At 31.4% G+C, this 19676-nt stretch overlaps 2 protein-coding genes across 6 annotated transcripts; one reads left to right on the top strand and one right to left on the bottom strand.

Moving 5' to 3' along the window:
* Positions 1–5344: 5344 nt before the first annotated feature.
* LOC148575147 (uncharacterized) lies at positions 5345–6079 on the top strand. The gene has a single exon (XM_088506078.1). It carries the CDS (start codon positions 5345–5347, stop codon positions 6077–6079), a length of 735 nt encoding a protein of 244 aa, XP_088362204.1.
* Positions 6080–8977: 2898 nt separating this feature from the next.
* On the bottom strand, positions 8978–19426 carry LOC107625707 (disease resistance protein RPV1-like). Of its 5 annotated transcripts, none has more exons than XM_088503713.1 (7): positions 18809–19426; positions 12330–13428; positions 11931–12206; positions 10976–11749; positions 9734–10195; positions 9390–9515; positions 8978–9272 (listed from the first exon to the last, which is right to left on the bottom strand). In XM_088503713.1, exons 1-6 carry the CDS (start codon positions 19276–19278, stop codon positions 9402–9404), a joined length of 3195 nt encoding a protein of 1064 aa, XP_088359839.1. In that variant the 5' UTR covers positions 19279–19426; the 3' UTR covers positions 8978–9272; positions 9390–9401. The 5 variants fall into 5 exon arrangements, with proteins under 5 accessions (XP_088359839.1, XP_088359840.1, XP_020972659.2 ...); XM_088503714.1 differs by having other exon boundaries at positions 8978–9265; XM_021117000.2 differs by having other exon boundaries at positions 8978–9265; positions 9406–9515.
* Positions 19427–19676: the final 250 nt, after the last annotated feature.

The raw sequence follows: 19676 nt of genomic DNA, 5'->3' as shown, positions 1-19676 counted from the left end.
CTCCACCATATGCAAGACCACCTTCAAGAGCAAATTTCTATGGACGTCGTGGAAGGGGTGGTAGATTTTCTCGCGGTGACAGATACTCTTCTTTGGACTATAGGCTTCAGTGTCAAGTATGTGGGAGACTTGGACATGTGGCTTTTTCTTGCTTCCATCGCTTTGATCACAACTTTCACCCTTCTTCTCAAAATTTCACAAATTAGCAAACAAATACACCTTTGTCTCTTCCACCTCCATCATCATTTCATGCTCCTCGTGCTTATCTTGCAACTCCTTCCGCCTTGTCAGACTCTTCCTGATTTCCTGATACAGGTACTAGTCATCATGTTACATCTGATCTAAACAATCTGGTTTGCTCATCTGATTACAACAGTTTTGAACAGATTATGCTAGGTAATGGTACAGGTAGTAGTATTACTCAATATAGTCACTCATATCTTGTTAATCTTGATACAAAACAAAAGTTTCTACTTGGCAAATTATTACATTCTCCTGAAATAACTCAGAACCTTATAAGTGTGCATAAATTTGCTGTTGATAACAAGTGTTTCTTTTAGTTTCATGCTAACTATTGTTGTGTTAAATCCCAGATTACAAAGGAGATTCTTCTTCAAGGAATTCCTAGGAATGGCATTTATCATTTTGATAGAGTGGCTATTACTCAAACTAAATCTGACAATGCTGATAAGAATTTAGTGCAAATTGACAACTTTTATCCTAAGGTTTTTCATACTAATTTGAACTCATATGAATTGTGGCATGATAGACTTGGCCACTATGCCACAAATACTGTTCTAAATATAATGAGACATTGTAATTTGATTGTTCAATCAAATAAAGCCACTTCTCATGTTTGTGAATTCTGCTGCAAAAATGCACTTTCTTCCTTTCTCTCTAGATAAATTTAACTTTAATGCTCCTCTTGAAATTGTGTATTCAGATTTATGGGGACCTGCCCCTATTACTTCATATCATGGATTCAATTATTATATCTCATTTGTTGATGCTTTTACTAGGTATACATGTGTTTATCTTCTCCATTCTAAATCTCAGGCATTTCATGCTTTTTTTACAATTCAAAGCTAATCTTGAAACTCACACGGGTCTAAAGATTAAATCTTTACAAACTGACCATGGCCGTGAATACCTATCTACATAATTCACTAAATTTTTTGCTACTCACGGTATTACTCATCGCTTCTCTTGTCCATACACTCATCAACAAAATGGACAGGCCGAAAGGAAGCATCGTCACATTGTTGAAACTGGTCTTGCAATGCTTGCAAGAGATTCTCTTCCTTTGATACATTGGGACGATGCCTTCCTTTTGGTAACCTACATCATCAATAGACTACCCTCTCCAAATACTTAAAATATCACTCCTTATGAACTCCTTCACCATCATAAACCAGACTATTCTTTCCTTAGAACCTTTGGGTGTGCTTGCTATCCATGTCTTAAACCATATTCTACCAATAAATTTGACTACAAATCTCAATTATCCATCTTCTTAGGTTATGCTCCTAATCATAAGGAATATAAGTGTCTCACTAAAACTGGAAAAATCGTCATTACTCGTCATGCTATATTTGATGAATCTAAATTTTTATATTCTATTCTTTTTCTATCCTCACCTCCTGCTTTGCCTAAGCAATAATTTCCTCATACATTTTTGGTACTGCCTATTATAACTCATACTTCTTCAAATTCACATCTTAACAATGTGTCCAGTTCTGCTCTTCATTCCTCCTACCAACCAGTTCGATCTATTTCTAATTCAGACCATCTTTCTCACTCTTCCTTAGATGCATCATCACCTAAGCAAGTCTCTAACCAAAAACCAAATGAGCCAATTCCTCTTTCTAAAGCCAATATAGCTCAACACCACTCAGATAGTGTCCTTATATCAGGTTTAGAAATACAATTTGAAAATTCTCCAAAATAAAAAATTTCAACTAATACTCACTTAATGCAAACCAGATCCAAGTCTGGTATTGTAAAACCAAAACTATTCTTAACTACTACTTCTTCCAATCTTGATCTTTATAATAATGTTTCTACCACCACTACACAGGCTTTACAGTCACCTCATTGGCATCAAGTCATGTTGGAGGAGCTGCAAGCTTTATATAAGAATCAAACATGGAGTTTAGAAACTCCTCCCCCTATTGCCAAGGTGATCGGTAGCAGGTGGATATTTATGCTATTAAAAGAAAACCAAATGGAGATATTGCTAAGTATAAAACTAGATTGGTTGCAAAGGGTAACCACCAAGTTGAAGGGGTTGATTATGAACAGGTTTTTGCCCCTATAATCAAACCTTCATCCATAAGAATTGTTCTCACCATTGCTTTAAAGTATCATTGGCAGATTCGGCAGTTCGATTTCAATAACGCATTTTTGAATGGGAATTTGAATGAAGTGGTTTTTATGAAACAACCTCCAGAATTTTCTCAAGGTGATGTTGGATAGGTTTGTAGATTGAAAAAAATCCTTGTATGGCTTAAAACAAGCCCTAAGAGCATAGTTTGTTAAACTTTCTTCAACTTTAGCTTCATTTGGTTTCATCAAAACCAGGTCAGATCACTCTTTATTTGTCAAGCATGATCCTACTATCACTATATATATTCTAGTATATGTAGATGATATACTTATTACTGGAAATAATACAATTGCCATTCAAAATACTATAAACCAGCTTCACAACATTTTTTCCTTAAAAGTAGGGGTGGCAAAGCGGACCGGCCCATCCCAACCTGCCCCGTCCCGCTTAGGCCCGCCCTATAAACAGGGCGGACTAGCCCGCCCCGCCAACTAAAATGGGTTCAAAATGCTAGTCCGCCCTACTTTATGGCGGATTGGCGAGTTGGCGGGCTAGCCCGCTTGACTCTTTTTTTTAAAAAAAAAAATTCATTAAAATTAACCAAAAAATAATAATTAAAAAATTAAATACAAATAAAAAATAGTCAAATTATAATATAATTTTTTTACTATTTTTTTAAAAAAAATTTTAACTTCAATAAAATTGTTCAAAATAATATTTGTCAATAGAATCATCTTTATTTTAAAAAATAAGTCACATAATTTGAGCATATATACGAAATTGTAAAATAAAATAAATAAAGTTAATAACTAAAAGAAGAATAAAAACAAAAAATGAAAAAAAAAGTGTTTAAAAATTCTATAATTATTAATTTTATAATAGTAATCACTATTTTATTTAATAAAAAAAATAAAAATAAAAATTTTCAGCCCGGCGAACCGGCCCGTCCGCCAATTTGGCGGTATGGGTTTGGCGGATTTTTTTAATTTGGCGAGCTCCAAATCCTAGCCCGACCCGCCTTTTTTAGCGGGTTTAGCAGATCGGCCCAACGGGCTCGATCCGTTTTGCCACCCTACTTAAAAGATCTTGGTGAATTTAGTTATTTTCTTGGAATAGACGCATGTAAGATTGATTCGGGAACTTATCATCTTAGCCAAACAAAATACATCTCTGACCTATTGAAGAAAGTTGGCATGGCAGAATTGAAAGGAGTTCCAGCTCCTATGATCACAAGTGTTAAACTATCTAAAGAAGGAAATGATATCTTTGATGATGCAACATTATATAGATCTGTTATAGGGTCTCTACAGTATGCTACCTTAACAAGGCCAGAAATATCTTATTGTGTTAACAAATTAAGTCAATATATGCAAAGACCCTTGATTAGTCATTGGAAATGTGTGAAGAGATTGTTACGGTATATTGCTGGGACAATAGAACAAGGTCTTTTGTTTAATTCCAGTACTGACTTAAGAATTTATGCTTTTTGTGATTCAGACTGGGGATCGGATGTTGATGATAGAAAATTCACTTATGGTTGTAGAGTTTATCTTGGTGCAAACCTGGTATCTTGGTGCAGCAGGAAACAACCCTCTGTCAGCAGATCCAGCACAAAAGTTGAGTATAGGAGACTAGCCGAAGCAGATTCCCAAATGGTCTGGCTCCAAAATCTTCTCAAGGAACTTCACATCCAAGTTGACATTGTTCCCATTCTATATTGCGATAACACGAGTGCAGTTTTGCTGGCAGCTAATCCCATTTTGCACAGCAAAACTAAACACTTTGAGTTAGATTTACATTTTGTTAGAGAAAGAGTAAATCAGAATCAGTTAAGTGTTGTTCATATTAGTGCAGTAAATCAAGTGACTGACATTTTTACTAAATCCCTGTCAGCAGAACCTTTCAACAAGTGTAAAGACAAACTTAAAGTTATTGTAAGAGTATCTTCAAGTTTGAGGGGGGATATTGGAGATATGAGCAATAGTTAGTAAAACTGTTAGTTAGCTATAACTGATTTAGTTAGAGGTTGTTAGCTTTCTAGAGATAAGGTCCTCTAACCAACTCTGCTATATAAATAGAAGGTTTGGATTCTGTTGTAAAAAATTAAAAAATAGCACAATAATTATTCTATTTCAATTTTCAATTCAAATTTCTTGTCGATCTCTCTCTTCTCTGTATTCTCCATTTCTATCACTAGTGTTCACGATGATATGATAGCCAATCTGAACAGAAATGCTTCTACTTCTAGTACTGATAGCATGCCACCAATTACTAATGGTTTTGGTGCTAATTATGTAGGACCAACTGATATAAATGAAAGTTCTTCAAGTGTCGATGATAATATTGATGATGATGTTGCTGCCATTGGAGATGAAAATGTAAGTAATGATCTCTATGTTGTAATCAAATTGGGTTGGTCTAGTGGTTAGCTCACTAGTCCGTTTAAATAAGTGTGGGGGTTCGAATCCCGTCTTATATATGCAGCAACCTATTGACCAGCGACAAACCCTTAAATGAAGGTCAGTACCATGACGAATTAGTCTTTGGTCTTGACGGCTGGAGAATACCGTGAAAAACAAAAAAAAAAGGTCTCTATGTCGCTGTGGTGGTACAAAGTCAGCAAGTTGAAGCCATGTCAACCACCAAGACATTTGAGTCAAAGTCCACAGGACTTATTCCCTTAGTTCAGGTATGAAAGGATATATAATAGTAGTCACACTAGTATTAATTTCATGTGAAATTTTTGAATGATTTAATATTGATTTGTTTTAAACAACTATTTAGAAACATTAACACATACACACTCATTTAAAACTTAAATCCCAAATTTATTGGTTAATTTTTCTAATTATTTAATTATTTTCTTGTACAGATCCCTCTTGATGCTAATATATATTCTGAGCTTACTTTGACTAAGGAGACAACAGAAAAAAAAAACATGAAACAATCAACATTTCCCACTCAGCTACGGACCTTCATGTTGATCCTACATCATCAGCCACCACCATAATACCTATTATGGTTGCAGAAGAAGATGAGCTTCATGAAGATAGTGATTTGCTTATTGCAGAGTTGGATAAAACATTGTCAGAGAGCTACTTTCTGTACCCTAGTCCTGGATCATTAGAACTTCAAAGTCTCTCTGTGATTTCAATCTTTCAAAAAATGCAACTTCTTTTGGATAATGAACTAGAAGCCTTGGTAGGAGACGTTAACATCAAGAATCAGCTTCTTGGCTATGTGGCTCAATTAGGCCAAATAATAGAGTCATCACAAGTTTCTAAAGATCTTCACTCTTTGGTTAATGAGATTAGTCATTTCTATGAAGATTTTCACAATGATTTTCCACTTGTTCAAGAAGTGTTAGACAGTCATCAAAGATTGATCGACTCAAAGAATGGACTTCAAGAGAAGTTAAAAGCGGCTGAGGCCAAACAGGGACACTTTTCTGCTTCAATTTCTAAAGGAAAAGAAAAGGTCAATGAGATGTCAAAAAAAATCAATGAATTGGAGGTGAAACTAAAAGCCTTGCATGAGAAGAGGAATAGGTTACAATTCAATGTGAAACGTTGTGAGTTTGAATCTATAAACATCAATAAGAATTTGGAAACTTTGATAAAAGAGAATGAAGAGGTTGTGAGCACTCTCAAAGAATCAGAATCTGCAATCAGAAAGGCTGAGTTGTCAAAGCAGAGTTATGAGAGGAAGCTAGCAGTCTTGAAGCAAGCTCTTTATGGCAACACTAGACATTAGAATTTTCTTCAATTTTGTAATAACTAGAGTGAGACCCGCACAATGCACGGAGAGGTAGATTATTTATACTATATAGTATATTTTAATAAATATTATATTAAAAATATTTTAGAGAACATATTATAAATAGATTTTGAATTTATTTATTTTTAAAAAAGACATAGGTTATTTATATTAGAGTTATACAAAACTGCATTTTTTTTTTCATTTTTTGATTTGCATTAATGGCTACACTTTGTCTTTTTTTGCGATTTTTTTGTTTGTAAATAATGAAAAAATAAATGAATGAGAATGAAAAACATATAAAAATGTTATATTAAATTTAAGGAATTTTTTACAATTAGTATAAGAGATTAAGAAATGAAGAGTAGTAAGAGTCTTAATATGTATAAGTTGTAGAATTTGAATATTTGTAACTGAAATTTTTTATAATTATTATTATGACACTTTTAATGTATGTTTATTGCATTTAATTAGTACTTGATGTTTCAATTGAATAATAATAGATAAGAGTTTTTTGTTTTAATTTTTTTAAAACATTTTACTAAATAGTGATTGGTTGATTTTCATCTAGCAATTTTGGGTATTAACTCTTCCGGTCTGTCATTACCACTGCAAATCCTTCTACAACAAAGAGAATAAGACATGGTCAAAGAATGATAATCCATTCTAAGTAAATTGTGGAATCAACACTGCACATGTGGAATAATAATTTGAAAAAGAGAAACACGTAATGTAAATTGTGAAAGAAGTACTCTACATGTAAAATAACAATTTATAATTTGATGATGAAATATTGCAATCGATAGTATATAGGGAGCAATAATTTTAAATGCACATTAATTTTGGTTGTGAGTGTTGAACAGAACCGTTTACAAAAGAGGAATACATAAACTTGTGCTACTTGCAATGAGTTCACAATTAAAATGTTATTATTTATAACAAATAAATAGGGCTATTGAAAATGATATTGAACAATGAGAAGAGTAAACGGCAAAGTTGAAAATCTTTAGAAAGATAACAAATTTTCTACGCTGGTCTGAGACCCAGAATCGAGCTCCGGAGAACCGTTTACAAAAGGGGAATACATAAACTTGTGCTACTTGTAATGAGTTCACAATTAAAATGTTATTATTTATAGCAAATAAATAAGGCTATTGAAAATGATATTGAACAATGAGGAGAATAAACGGCAAAGTTTGAAATCTTTAGGAAGATACCTGAGACAAATTTCCTACGTTGGCGGTGCCAAATGGTGACGTTGGTCTGAGACCCAGAATCGAGCTCTGGCAGGGGAACCGCAAGAGGAGGAATAGAGTTTGCCCTGGTTTCTGCAATTTATGCAATGCGGCTCCGCCGGAAATGGACATCGCGATCTACAATTTGTTTTGAGGAAAAAACAATGGCTTATGAGACCGGAAGAGGATGGAGGAAATAGGATGGGACCGGAAGAGGATGGAGGAAATAGAATCTTGGTACGGAGAGGTGCTAAGAGGGTGAAGGTTTGAGAAAGGTAATAAACTCTTTAGTTTTGAGAGCTTTTTGTTGGGGTAAATGCTAATTTGTGTTTTTGTTGTTTTAGAAATAAGGATTGATTTGGAAAAAGTTAATTTGTTGGTTTTTATTGTGTTTTTTATTTGTTTTTTGTGTTTTTTTTATGTGAAAATAAAAGTTGATTTGGCAAGATTTGAGTGGTGGATTCTAAAATTTTGCCAAGTAAGTGTTGGTGCTGACATGGTGTTAGTAGAAGAAGAGAAATAACTTAAAAATAATGTGGGTAAGGCTCAGTTTGGGTAACTAACTTAATTAAGCTCCTTTTGATAAAATAACTTAAACAATAAATGACTCTGTTAAAAGTAACTTATAAATAAGTTATTTTGTGTTTGGATTTTTAAATCTAAAAGTGCTTATTTTAAAGAAATGTAATGAAAAGTAGAAATATTATGAGAGAAGTCATTTTTTTTTAACTTCTCTATAAGCTCCAAAATAGCTTCTTAGAAAGTTGCAATTTGATTTTGAAAATTGCACCCGATATTAATACTACTACTTTTCATAAATCAAAAGTTAAAAAAAGCTACTCTTAGAGTTTCCCAAACGGACCCTAAATCTATGTACCTACTTTTATATATTAAGAATAGAAGAATAGATTAGAACACTTAATATTAATCAAAAAGTTATAGACTTGTGTTGGCATATAGTGTGCAAACTGATATATATAACACAGTTAGTTAAGAAATGGCTCAAGACAAATTTTAAAGGCATACTCACTAATTCTTGATCACCGCAAACACCAGCGCCTCCTCGAACCCTTGCTCATTCACTCTTGCTCTCAACTGTCAAAACTTTCACAATTGTTTCCACTCACACATAAAAAATCCTGACATCATTCACTCACTCAGACCCATAATCACCCAAGCTCTCATTTAAATTCTCATTCTTTCTACAAAAGTAAGACTCCTAATCAATTACTCAATTTGATTCAGACATTCAAAATTCTTAATTTCGAACATCCAAAACCAACAAATTACTTTATGCCTCAGTCTTTCTTGAAGAATGCAAGACACACCAATACTTCTAGTCTTCTACATTGAGATCTAGAAAGTCACAACAAACTTCATCGATTATCTTCTTTTTTTTTTTCTCTATTTTTTTTCTTTGGTCAGAATGAACTTCATCATTTAAGTGGGTTGTAAAAGTTAAAACCCATAGCAGAAAACTCAAAATCAAAACATAGAAACAAGATATTGCTTTGACTTTTTGTTGATGACAAACAACAACACTGAATTCTCATTTCTCAAACAGGTATAGGTTTGTACCGTGTAATGGTGCTATCTTGTTCGTTTGTGAGATAGGCTCAAAAACATAACATAGATATAAGTTAAAAAAGGGAAATTATTATTTGGATTTGCAACAGTTGTTAAATTCTATTTAAACAACGGCAGAAGTGTTAGTGAACAAAAGGAAAAGGAATAATTACAAAATGAAGAAAATTCTAATGCTTAATGCTGCCAAGAGCTCTTTTCAACAACTATTTTTTTTTTCCTTTTAAAGGTCACATAACAGATCAAATTTTGAGTGTTTTCATAGCAAGCTACCTTCCTCTTTAATTTCTTCATGATACTTCTGGTCTACTACAATAGAAATGGAAAAGTCTTCTCATGATTTGAAAATTTGATGCATCCATGTCTGCAAACTTTAAAGCTATGTAGTAAAAACAAAAATTCTAAGACATGGAAAACAAAACATATTTTTGTTGATGAAGAAAATGATTCTATACATATTTGAGGAAGCAGCAGTTATAGGTTGGTACCTTAAAATGAGGTTACCTTCTTCGTTTGTCAGATAGGCAATGTTTCCAAATTAGAAAACCAGCAACACCAATCCAGAACAGCGGCGAGACCAGAACAGAGGCGAGAGACAAAGGTCCATGAAATCTCTAAGCTCACAAAGAAGTAAAGAAAATGGTTTGTACTGGTTGAAGCAATTCAGCATGTCAAACATGTTTAACTACTAGAATCACTAGTTCATGGATTGTTAAATTATTTTTGGATTACAAATTAAAAAACTAATGCCAATTGGTATAAAATCATCTCCTCTCATTAACCATGAAATAACACATTATTGAATGAGTATGATAGGGTTAGAACTACTCACATTTTTAGCTCTGCCAAAACTAATAACATTCTTATCTTCTGGCATATCGGTAGCATCCCTATCTTCATTATTTGGCTCACCATATATGAGATAAACTGTTGTCTTCTTCACAACAAATTCTGTCCCATAAACAACAATCACAATCTCAACTCTGTCTCCGGGTTCCAAACTTGAAATTATGCTTTGCCACTCCTCATCTTCAAGAGAAGCTAGTGTGTCACACTTATACACTTGAATGGTAGATTTTGTGTAATTTATTATCAACACATTCTTGAGACATTTTAGTGAGATGGTGTCCGCAGAAGAAGAATACACAATGCACATTGTCATTGTCTTCAAGTCACGTCCATTCCCGTGAGGGACATTGAAAATTATAGAAGCACCATCAGAATTGAAGGTCAACCAATCAGGATAATTGTCACCCGGCAACAAATAATTGTCATGCTCATTGGTGCTCAATTTCTGAAAAGAAAAATTCATAAAATCTTAAATCAATAATTAATTAAATAATTAAAAAAATGATGTTCTAATGTCTGAATTCTTGTTGCTAATTAAAAAGAGAGGCACTAGATTTGGTTCCAAAATAGAATCTACCTTATGATAAAATCTCTATATGTAAGAAAGACGTGTGAAATCTTAAATAAGAGGAAACATCCTCTATATATCTATCATTTCTATAATCATACACCAAAATAAAAGGGTAAATGGTCAAATTAGTTCCTGAAAGATCATTCGTTCTTTAAATTGGTCCCCGAAAGATTTTTTTAATCAAATTTTTCCTTTAAAGATTTTAAATTAATCATGTTGGTCCTTCTGTTGCTTTGTTTGTTGATGGTGTCAAAATTTACTAATGTGACCCATTAAATGACACTCTAACATACACCTGGGTATCTTAATTGACTATTAACATAGTAAGTTTATGAAATTAGATCAAATCAAAACCTAATTGTGAGGAGAATTTGAGGCATGGAAATCTCTCAATTTGGAGTTGATTTTATCTAATTTCATAAACTAATAATCTTAATAGTCAATTAAGACTTCTAAGTGTGTGTTGGGATATCAATTAACGTGTCACATTAGCAAATTTTGACACCATCAACAAACAAAGTGGTGGGAAGACTAACATGACTAATTTAATTTCTTTAAAGGACGGATTTGATTAAAAAAATATTTCATGGCAGAAATGCTGTTGGTAACGTAGCGGGATTGTAAACGTTATTAAAATAAATTCAAGAGAGATACCTGAAAAACTCTCTCTCTAAGAATGTTGCTGACTTGGTTCTTGACTCCCACTTCAATTAGAAGAGACTTGACTAATCCATTCATTTGAAATTGATTGCAAATACTAATTATGGATGAACTTCCCATGTTTGAGACTTGTGATGTAGTTGGTGTTGCTTCTAATTCATTGTAATATGTTGCATATAGAGTGTCCAAAATTCTTGCAATACCTTCAGCTAGTTGAAAATCTGAGTTGCACTCCACTTGCAAACTTCGAAGCTTTCCTACATCTGAGGAAACAAGTTCCAAATCCATACATGTTTCAACTTGAGATGAGAAATTATTTGTTGGTGACATCCATGACCAAATGAGAGAAGGAAACACATCACGTGAGAATCCTTCATAACCACACAAAGAAACATATCCAATGCTTTTTGATCTTACTATTGAAAATGGCACTTGTGTTATTGCAGTCTTGTCTGCAATCAAAGTTACCAAGGATTCCATTTGGTCCAAATCATTTTCCAATTTATCAATCATTGAGCATCCCGAAATAATGAGAGTTTTCAGAGATTTCAACTTATAGAAACTTCTTGGAAGGTTATGAAGGCTTGTGCAATCTTCCAAATTGATCAAAAGAATGTATTTGAGATGTTCAATGGTTTCTGAAATTGCAGTCAAACGTGGACAGTCGTTGAGTAACAGCTTTTCAAGATTAGGCAAGTATGAGAAGTTAGGGGTTTGTGTCAAGTGCTGAGAATGGCTAAGATTGAGAATTTTTAACCTCTCAAGGAACTGAAAGAAAGAAAGAAAGAAAGAAAGAACTCAGATAAATTATGAAAGAAGTTTGTTTGTGAAAGCATGACCAACCTAAAAGCATAGCTTAAGTCCTATACATTAAAATAGCATTACCATGAGAACCTTAAATCAAGATAAATATATTGAAATAAGTTTGAGAAATATTCAAAATTTATACCTTTGGCTCTTTCCACACTAATTTGAGACTGCTAGATTCTAACTCAATGGAAACTAAGCTTGTTTGAGAAAAGTTTGAAGGCATATATTTCAAAGGAAATCCATGCCAGTAAAGCCATCTTAGATCTTTTGAAATATATTCAAAATCTCCACCAAGTTGTACACCTGCAAGTTGAAGCAATCTGAGTTTCTTCATCTCCTTAAATGCTTCAGTCTTCAAACAAATTGTATCAGTTCTTGTCAACTTCAAAGTTAGTCCCTCAATAGCATTTGTACCCTGTAAAATAAACAAGACAGAATTATATCAGAAACCAAATAAGTACAACAACGAAATCAAATATTATGTTCATTTAGCTTTCTTCAGTGATTTCATAAACAATAAAATGCATGTAGGTCTTACAATATGTTTTTGTAGCACTTCAAGCACTTCCTTCTGCAACCATAACCTGCTACGCCCCTCTGGCTCCTTCGGATATTTCTCACGGACAATTTCTCTTCCCATATCTCGCAGCAAATCATGCATTCCAAGTTTGTTATTTTTATCAACCGTCACAAGACTTCGGTCTACAAGAGTGCTTATTCCAACTTCAGCATCATATTCATCTAAAATATTTATGACTTCATTTCGATCCATCCCAATAAAGAAGAATGCTATATCAAGAAAAGTCTCTTTTTCGGTATCATCACTTAAGTTATCAAAACTTATTCTTAGTTTTCTGTGTATTTCATGATTGGGAATTCTTGTAAGTTTCTCCAGTACACTTTCCCACAACTTTTTCTTCTTATTGAACAATAAGGATCCAATAACTTCATGAGCTAGGGGTAATCCTCCACAATATGCAACTACCTTTGTAGCAAGTTCAAGAAAATCTTTTTGAGGACTTTTTTCTTTGAATGCATGCCAAGTAAAATGCTCAAAAGATTCATCATCGTCCATAATTGACATCCTAGATATGTGATCAGCTTGAAACACTTTGAGTAAGTGCTCATTTCTTGTTGTGATGATTATTCTACTACCAGGACTAAACCATTCGCGACTCCCACATAAAGCTCTTAGTTGGTCTAATTCATCAACATCATCAAGTATAAGGAGTAACCTTTTCCCAGGAAGCCTTTCCTGTAATATAAACTTTCCTGATTCAATGTTATGTATCTTTATCTTTGTTGTTTTGTAGATATCAGAAAGAAGTCGTTCTTGTAAATAAACCCGGTTAGTGCTTTGCTTCCAAGATTCTCTAATATCTGGAAGGAAGCAATGGCCTTCAAAACGACGATGAATTTGATTGTAAATGGCTTTGGCAATAGTTGTTTTTCCAATTCCTCCAATTCCCAAAATTCCTAATATCAAAACCTTCTCTGATTGTTGCAAGTTTAAGAGATTGATCACATGTTCCACACGAGATTCTAACCCAACAGGATATTGAGCAACAAACAAGAGTGTATTGCCTATGAACCTAGTGATTTCTTTAACAATCGTATTGATTTCCTCAGCTTCATTCCTACAAAAATTAATTGAACAAAAGGCTTCCGAGCAACTTATTATAAAACTGTTATTATTATTTTCAAACATAGATCATACAAGCAATTTTATTATGTATGTTGCAATTACTTTTGGTATTTTTTTATTATAAAAGAAGAATCTATTCTTAGTATATAAAAGTAGATGGATAAGTTTATCTAAATTACTTTTAAGACTCTCTTACTAATGCCATGTCAGCAACATCACTTCCTTGGCAAAATTTTAGAATTAACCATTTAATTTTTGCCAAATCAACTATTATATCTCTAAATCAGCAAAAAAAATAAAATATACAAAAAAAAATCTAGAAATTCAGTGTCTAACCAAATTTCTATTCTTAATATATAAAAGTAGATAGATAAATTTACCCACATTACTTTTAAGACATGTTTCTGCTCCTACTAATGTCATGTCTGTAACATCGCTTGCTTGACAAAATTTTAGAATCAACCATTCAATTTTTGCCAAATCAACTATTATATCTCCAAATCAGTAAAAAAAATAAAATATACAAAAAAAATTTAGAAATTTAGTGTCTAACCAAATTTGTAATCTACAAAGATATTGAATCCATATTTCTATATTTATTATATCTTACCGTTATAAACAATACAATAAATTTATAACCCCAATAATTAATTTCTATAAATAACTCATTAAATATAATAAACATCCATATTACAAATGTCATAATAATATTATTAATCATAATAAAGTTTACGTTATAAATATTCAAATTCCATACTATTTGACCTACTTATATAACTCTCTTATCACTATTCCTTCAAATAAGTTTAGCACAAGAAATTTATTTTCGAACTACACAACATCTCAAACTTACTCAATAGAACATCATTTTTTGGACAATATCACAAAACAAGACAATTGGTTTATCAAAGTTTGCGTGGTTCGTCTATGGAAAACATTAACACCCACAAATGAAGACGAGCCTCTTTGCTTAGAAATGATTATATTAGATGAAAAGGAGGCAACTACATTTGTGACACATGAAATCAAACACCACAATATCCAACAATAAGGTAACTCTATATACTCTTCATAATCTCATCTACAAATTATTAGTTACTAACCAAATACTTATTTCAGATCAAAGTGCTACAACAATTTTTGTACTATTGGATGGCGACGAAAAAAAATTGTTGGGCACAATTGCTTCAAATCTAATGACACTCCAAAAAAGTAATGACACTGAAGCACCACCCCAATTGAAAAATTTGTGCAACCTCACACTTATATTTGAAGTCAAAGCAAATTATTTTAATCTCAAAAAAGGTTCTCAACAATTCACTGTTACCAAGACATTTATTCCAATAAAAAACACTGAATTTCAACACATATTACAACAAATAAAACAGGTAATACTCCAAAAAAAATTCACTTATTCAATACATCATTTTTATTTCTAATTTAAATTATTCATTGATTATAGGAACCAACTTCGCCAACACTAATATCATCAGGCGAAGATCACATACCCATCAAGAAATTAAGGAGAAAGAAAATCATACAAATTCAAGACACATTTTCAAAAAAAGAACATACATGCAAAGATGGAACAAACAACACAATAGAAGTGCATACAACTCAACAATTCAGAAGAACATGCATTCACAAGAACCTACGACAGAAAGAAGAAAGCAACAACTCTAACAACCACCAATAAAAAAAAGGAAGACGAATACCATATAAAAAGACTAAGTCCATCAACTAAAACAAATACAAAAATCAAACCATCAAATAAAAATATCACTTTATACAATTTTAATATCTAAATCTTTTGTACTACAAATTATTTTAAATAAAATATATTTTAAATTTAATTTTAATTTACACATATTTAATTTAATTCTAAAAAATAAAACAATTTCTAATATTTATTATATATTATCATTAATTTACCGCCTCGCGTTCTAATTTTATTGATATGAGAAGCAAGGTAATACATGATAGTGTATGAGTTCTTTTGTATAAAAGCCACACACATAAAAGATTCTAGTATAATAATGCATAAAAGTAGTGTTATAGCAAGTTAATGCCCCCTGAATTTTTATCTTTTGTATGAATTTGTTATGTCATCACTAAAATTATTTTGTGACAACAACATACAAAAATTCTATCCACATGTTCACCTTTAAGATATCATAGTAAAGGTAATGTTATAATGAAGAGTGAAGTTTTGGTGAAGAGCCAAGATTAATTTTTTTTAATAAAGAAAAATTCCACAAAAAAATTTTGTCATGTGTAATGTATATATTTTTTTCTTTTTTATAAATTTTATAAAAGTCTTTACTCTTTATCCAATTTTACTCTTCACAAAAAAAAAATTCATAAAACATAACATTTATATAACCAATCTAACATCAATCTCATAATTTCTCACTTCAATTTTCCAATTATATAAAAATTATATTATAAAAAAATGTTGATTCATATATTAAATCTCTAAATTCTAGTATTGTATGTACTCTTTGAAAACAAACTTCATTTTATAAAATCTGTTTTATTATCTATTATAGTATATAAAAGAATTATAACAAGCTAAGCTACTAAATTACTAAGTATATAAAAACTAAACTTTTTGTGTATATTCATACATGAGTGGCATTAAGAAAAGATAAATTTCATTTTTTCTTTATTTGTCATACTAAAATACCTAGAATTCAGCTATGTCCATTATTGAGCAGTAATTTTTAAATTAATATTTAAAAAGATCATTTAGGCTTATACAAAATATGTAAGAATATTTGTATCTGGAGTAACATTTATTAATATATTTTTAAAATTGGACTAAATAATCTTATTAAAAAATTGACTAAACTATTTTAGAGTGCTTTAATTTTTAATAAAAAAATTCTCATGATGCGCGAATTTAAATTTAGTTATCAATAAAATATCGTTCGTAGAACCTAACTAGTAGTAGTAAATAGATTCAATCATGTTAATACTTAATAGAACATGGGTCACCTGATTGTTTTGATTAAAAAGTCAATTTAACTGGTCAATTAAAAGATTGGTAAAAAGTCATTAAAAAAGTAATTTTTTTTGAAAAATATAATTTACAGTTTTAGACATATATAAGTAGGGTATAGTAATTATATTTAGAGCAAGTAACAATTAAATTTTTAAAAATTTTGAGAAAAAATTAATTAGTCTTTGAAAAAAAATACTAGATAAGTCCTTTAAAATAATAAATAATAGATATGTATGTCCTTTTATTAATAAATAGTATGAAACGAAACGAAAATATTTCGTTATCTACAGTGATATGTTTTATTGCTGTCACATAAGCATAAAACCATATAATTTAGACAATATAATATTTATTATCTTTTAAGTTTTGATAATTTTTATCAACTACTCTCTATTTATCATAAATCTTCCTCCTCCCTCCCTTCCGCCCTTTAATAATTTTAGAGTGAACCTCACCCGGTCTTTAACAATTTCACGAAACTCCTCTCCGTCCCTTAACAAAAGCATAATCCCATCACAATGCCTATCCATTACATTCTGGCCCTTCCATCAAAGTTTCCGTCAATAAGAGGAGTATAACTCCAACCTAGTCCCTAATCATCACCAATATCTACTACCATTCTCTGCATTCTCTCTTTCTCCTCTCCATCATTTTTGTCCACCATCATTACCAACATCCATTACCATTCTATGTTTTTGCTACACCACTTCACTGCCGTCATTCTTCTTCTTTTTGACCGAACCAAAACCATGAAGCCATATCTCTCCCCCTACTTCACTTATCACCATCGGCAATTCCAGCGTCGCTAGGACTACCCTCTCTCTCTCTCTTTTTTCTCCTTATTCTCACAATCCCTCTCTCACTAGCTTGTTCTTGTCTTTATTTGGTTTCACACTAAATCTCAAATTTGCATCTCAAGTAGAAAATTCTACATCGAACAAATTAAACACCGATGTACTCCATAATCACTAAATCACTCTTTCACATAAAAATTGATACTTTAAATAAATATCTATATTCAATCATCAAAATTTAGAAAAGGACAACTCATAAGACCATATCCCAAATTAAATTTAAGTATTTAAACAAATAAAATTATTCAATTAAAAAGAAGTGACAGCGGGTTAGTAAGAAAGAGGAGGAGAAAGTGACACTAAATTAATGTAGCAAAGAATAGAGAATGATAGTGGATGTTAATAATGATAGTAACTGAAAATGATGTTGAGGAGAAAGAAAGAGGAGAGTTAGTATATTTTTTGGCCTCTTATTTAGTTATATTTTTTTATGTTAGTCCTCTTCAAACGAAAATTCTAGCTCCGCCTCTAATCACATATCTATTATTTGTTATAGTAGAAAATCAAGTTAATATGTTTTTTTCTGTGATTAATTAATCCAAAATTAAAATTTTTAAAACTTAATTGTCATTTTATTTTTATTTTTATTTTTAATAGTTTTTCTTTTGGAAAACCTCCTTCGTTGTGTTAATCGAAACAGCCGTAAAGATCCTTTTGTTTTAGCAATAAAATAAAAGTATCTGAAAAAAAAAAAGCAGATATAATAATTATATTTAGTTAAAATTTAGTCAAATTTCTAAATATTTAAATTTCTAGCTTTACCAACTCAAAATCAATTAGATAATATGTTCAATTCGATGTTTAAGAAAAATATATGTATTCGTTTAAAAATTAAAAAATATGATTTACCCGATCAGTGGGTTAGATTTTAAATTTCTATCATTTATATAAAATATAAATATAACAAAATGAAAAGTTAAAATTTGCTGTTTAAGTCTCACACAAATATAAATGAAACTGCTACAATTTTTTTATTGTAGTGTAAATTAAGTGGCATATTGGTAATTCTTTAAAATAATTATATTCATGTAATTAATTTTAAAACTAGTGATAATTAAGTAGAGAGATCTTCTTTTGATGTATTTACAATGACAGCTAGTTTTAATTTAGGACTCGTTAGAAAGAAAACAAAAAAAAACACCATAAAAAAACACAATTTAAAATTCTGATTTCTGAGCTAGAATTTTTACTTTCGACTAATTATTGTACTTTTTCATGTCTATACTAAAAGAAAAATATGAGATACCAATTTATTATTTGTCAATTTATTATCAATAATAATTAATTATTATATTTTAAATATATATATAAAAATTTAAAAAATATATTTGTAAAGATATTTTTATTAGATATCATTATAAAAAAATATTTTTACCAGACACATCTATAAAGACACCTTCCATCAACCACAATTATAAATAAAAATTGTCATATAAAAATGCTGTTGCTATAATATCAGTTTAGAGTTAGACTTGTCTGCTTATAACATAGGAGTAGTATTGAAATTGAAATACCTGGAACATCGGAGATCCACCCCTGAAAAGCTACAAACTTGGCGGAGGACTGCCCTCCAAAGATTGACTTTGTCCTCTGAGAACGTTTGCAGATGCTGCCGGAAAGCTTCTCCGATAGGACCTTCCTGACGGCGTATTTTTGAAGGACTTGCATCACAGAACACCGGAATAACCCACTGACCTATGCTTCTCCGGCACTCCATTATCTTCTCCAACTCTTCCAGGCACCATGTTGAGGCAGCGTAATGTTCCGACAGAATGACCAGAGAGATTCTAGAAGCTTCTATTGCTCGAATCAGTGAGGGCGAGATCTGGTCTCCTTTCTGAAGCTCTTCATCGTCGCGGAAAACGTAGAGGCCGGCTTGAGTAAGAGAATTGTAGAGATGTGAGGCGGTTGTGCTGCGAGAGTCTTCGCCTTGGAAGCTCAAGAACACGTCGTATATCCATCTTTTCGGTTCCGAAGAAGACATGGATGTTGGAATGTAGATCAAGAAAGAAAGCAATTGATTGCTGCAGAGAGGAGGCAAAAGAGAAACGCTGTAAGCTCAAGTCCCGAAGATCACCTTTTTCTATTTTTTATTTTTTTTCGGAAAATTTGCACATCTACTCAGTAGGACCGTAAAGTCCAAAAGGTCAGTTTCTTTTTAGTAAAGTAATGTTTTAACTTTTAAGGTAGCCACTTAGACGCTCAAAACGTGTTCTTTTTTAAAATATTTTTAATTATATAAAATTCAATACATATAATTTATTAAATTATATTATTTTTATTAAAATAATATCAGATAAATTAATTTGGTTAAAAAATTAATAAATTATATCTTATATTGATTTAAATTAATATTTTTTTATAAAAAATAATTATAATATT

This window comes from Arachis ipaensis, chromosome B2 (genome assembly GCF_059453495.1).
Source record: "Arachis ipaensis isolate K30076 ecotype BB chromosome B2, ASM5945349v1, whole genome shotgun sequence".
Lineage (NCBI taxonomy): Eukaryota > Viridiplantae > Streptophyta > Magnoliopsida > Fabales > Fabaceae > Arachis > Arachis ipaensis.
The sequence above is the reverse complement of the archived record's forward strand: the minus strand, read 5'-3'. Positions and strand labels throughout refer to the sequence as shown.

Bases quoted from the DNA above. Each gene is read 5' to 3' on its own strand.
- LOC107625707 (XM_021117000.2), bottom strand. From the start codon at position 19,278: ATGTCTTCTTCGGAACCGAAAAGATGGATATACGACGTGTTCTTGAGC. The intron at 13,429-18,808 runs GTATTTCAATTT...TAATTTTTGTAG, and splicing joins GTGGATCTCCGATGTTCCAG to GAATGAAGCTGAGGAAATCA. The intron at 9,516-9,733 runs GTGAGTAGTTCT...TTGTGAGCTTAG, and splicing joins GTTTTGGCAGAGCTAAAAAT to AGATTTCATGGACCTTTGTC.
- LOC148575147 (XM_088506078.1), top strand. From the start codon at position 5,345: ATGGTTGCAGAAGAAGATGAGCTTCATGAAGATAGTGATTTGCTTATT.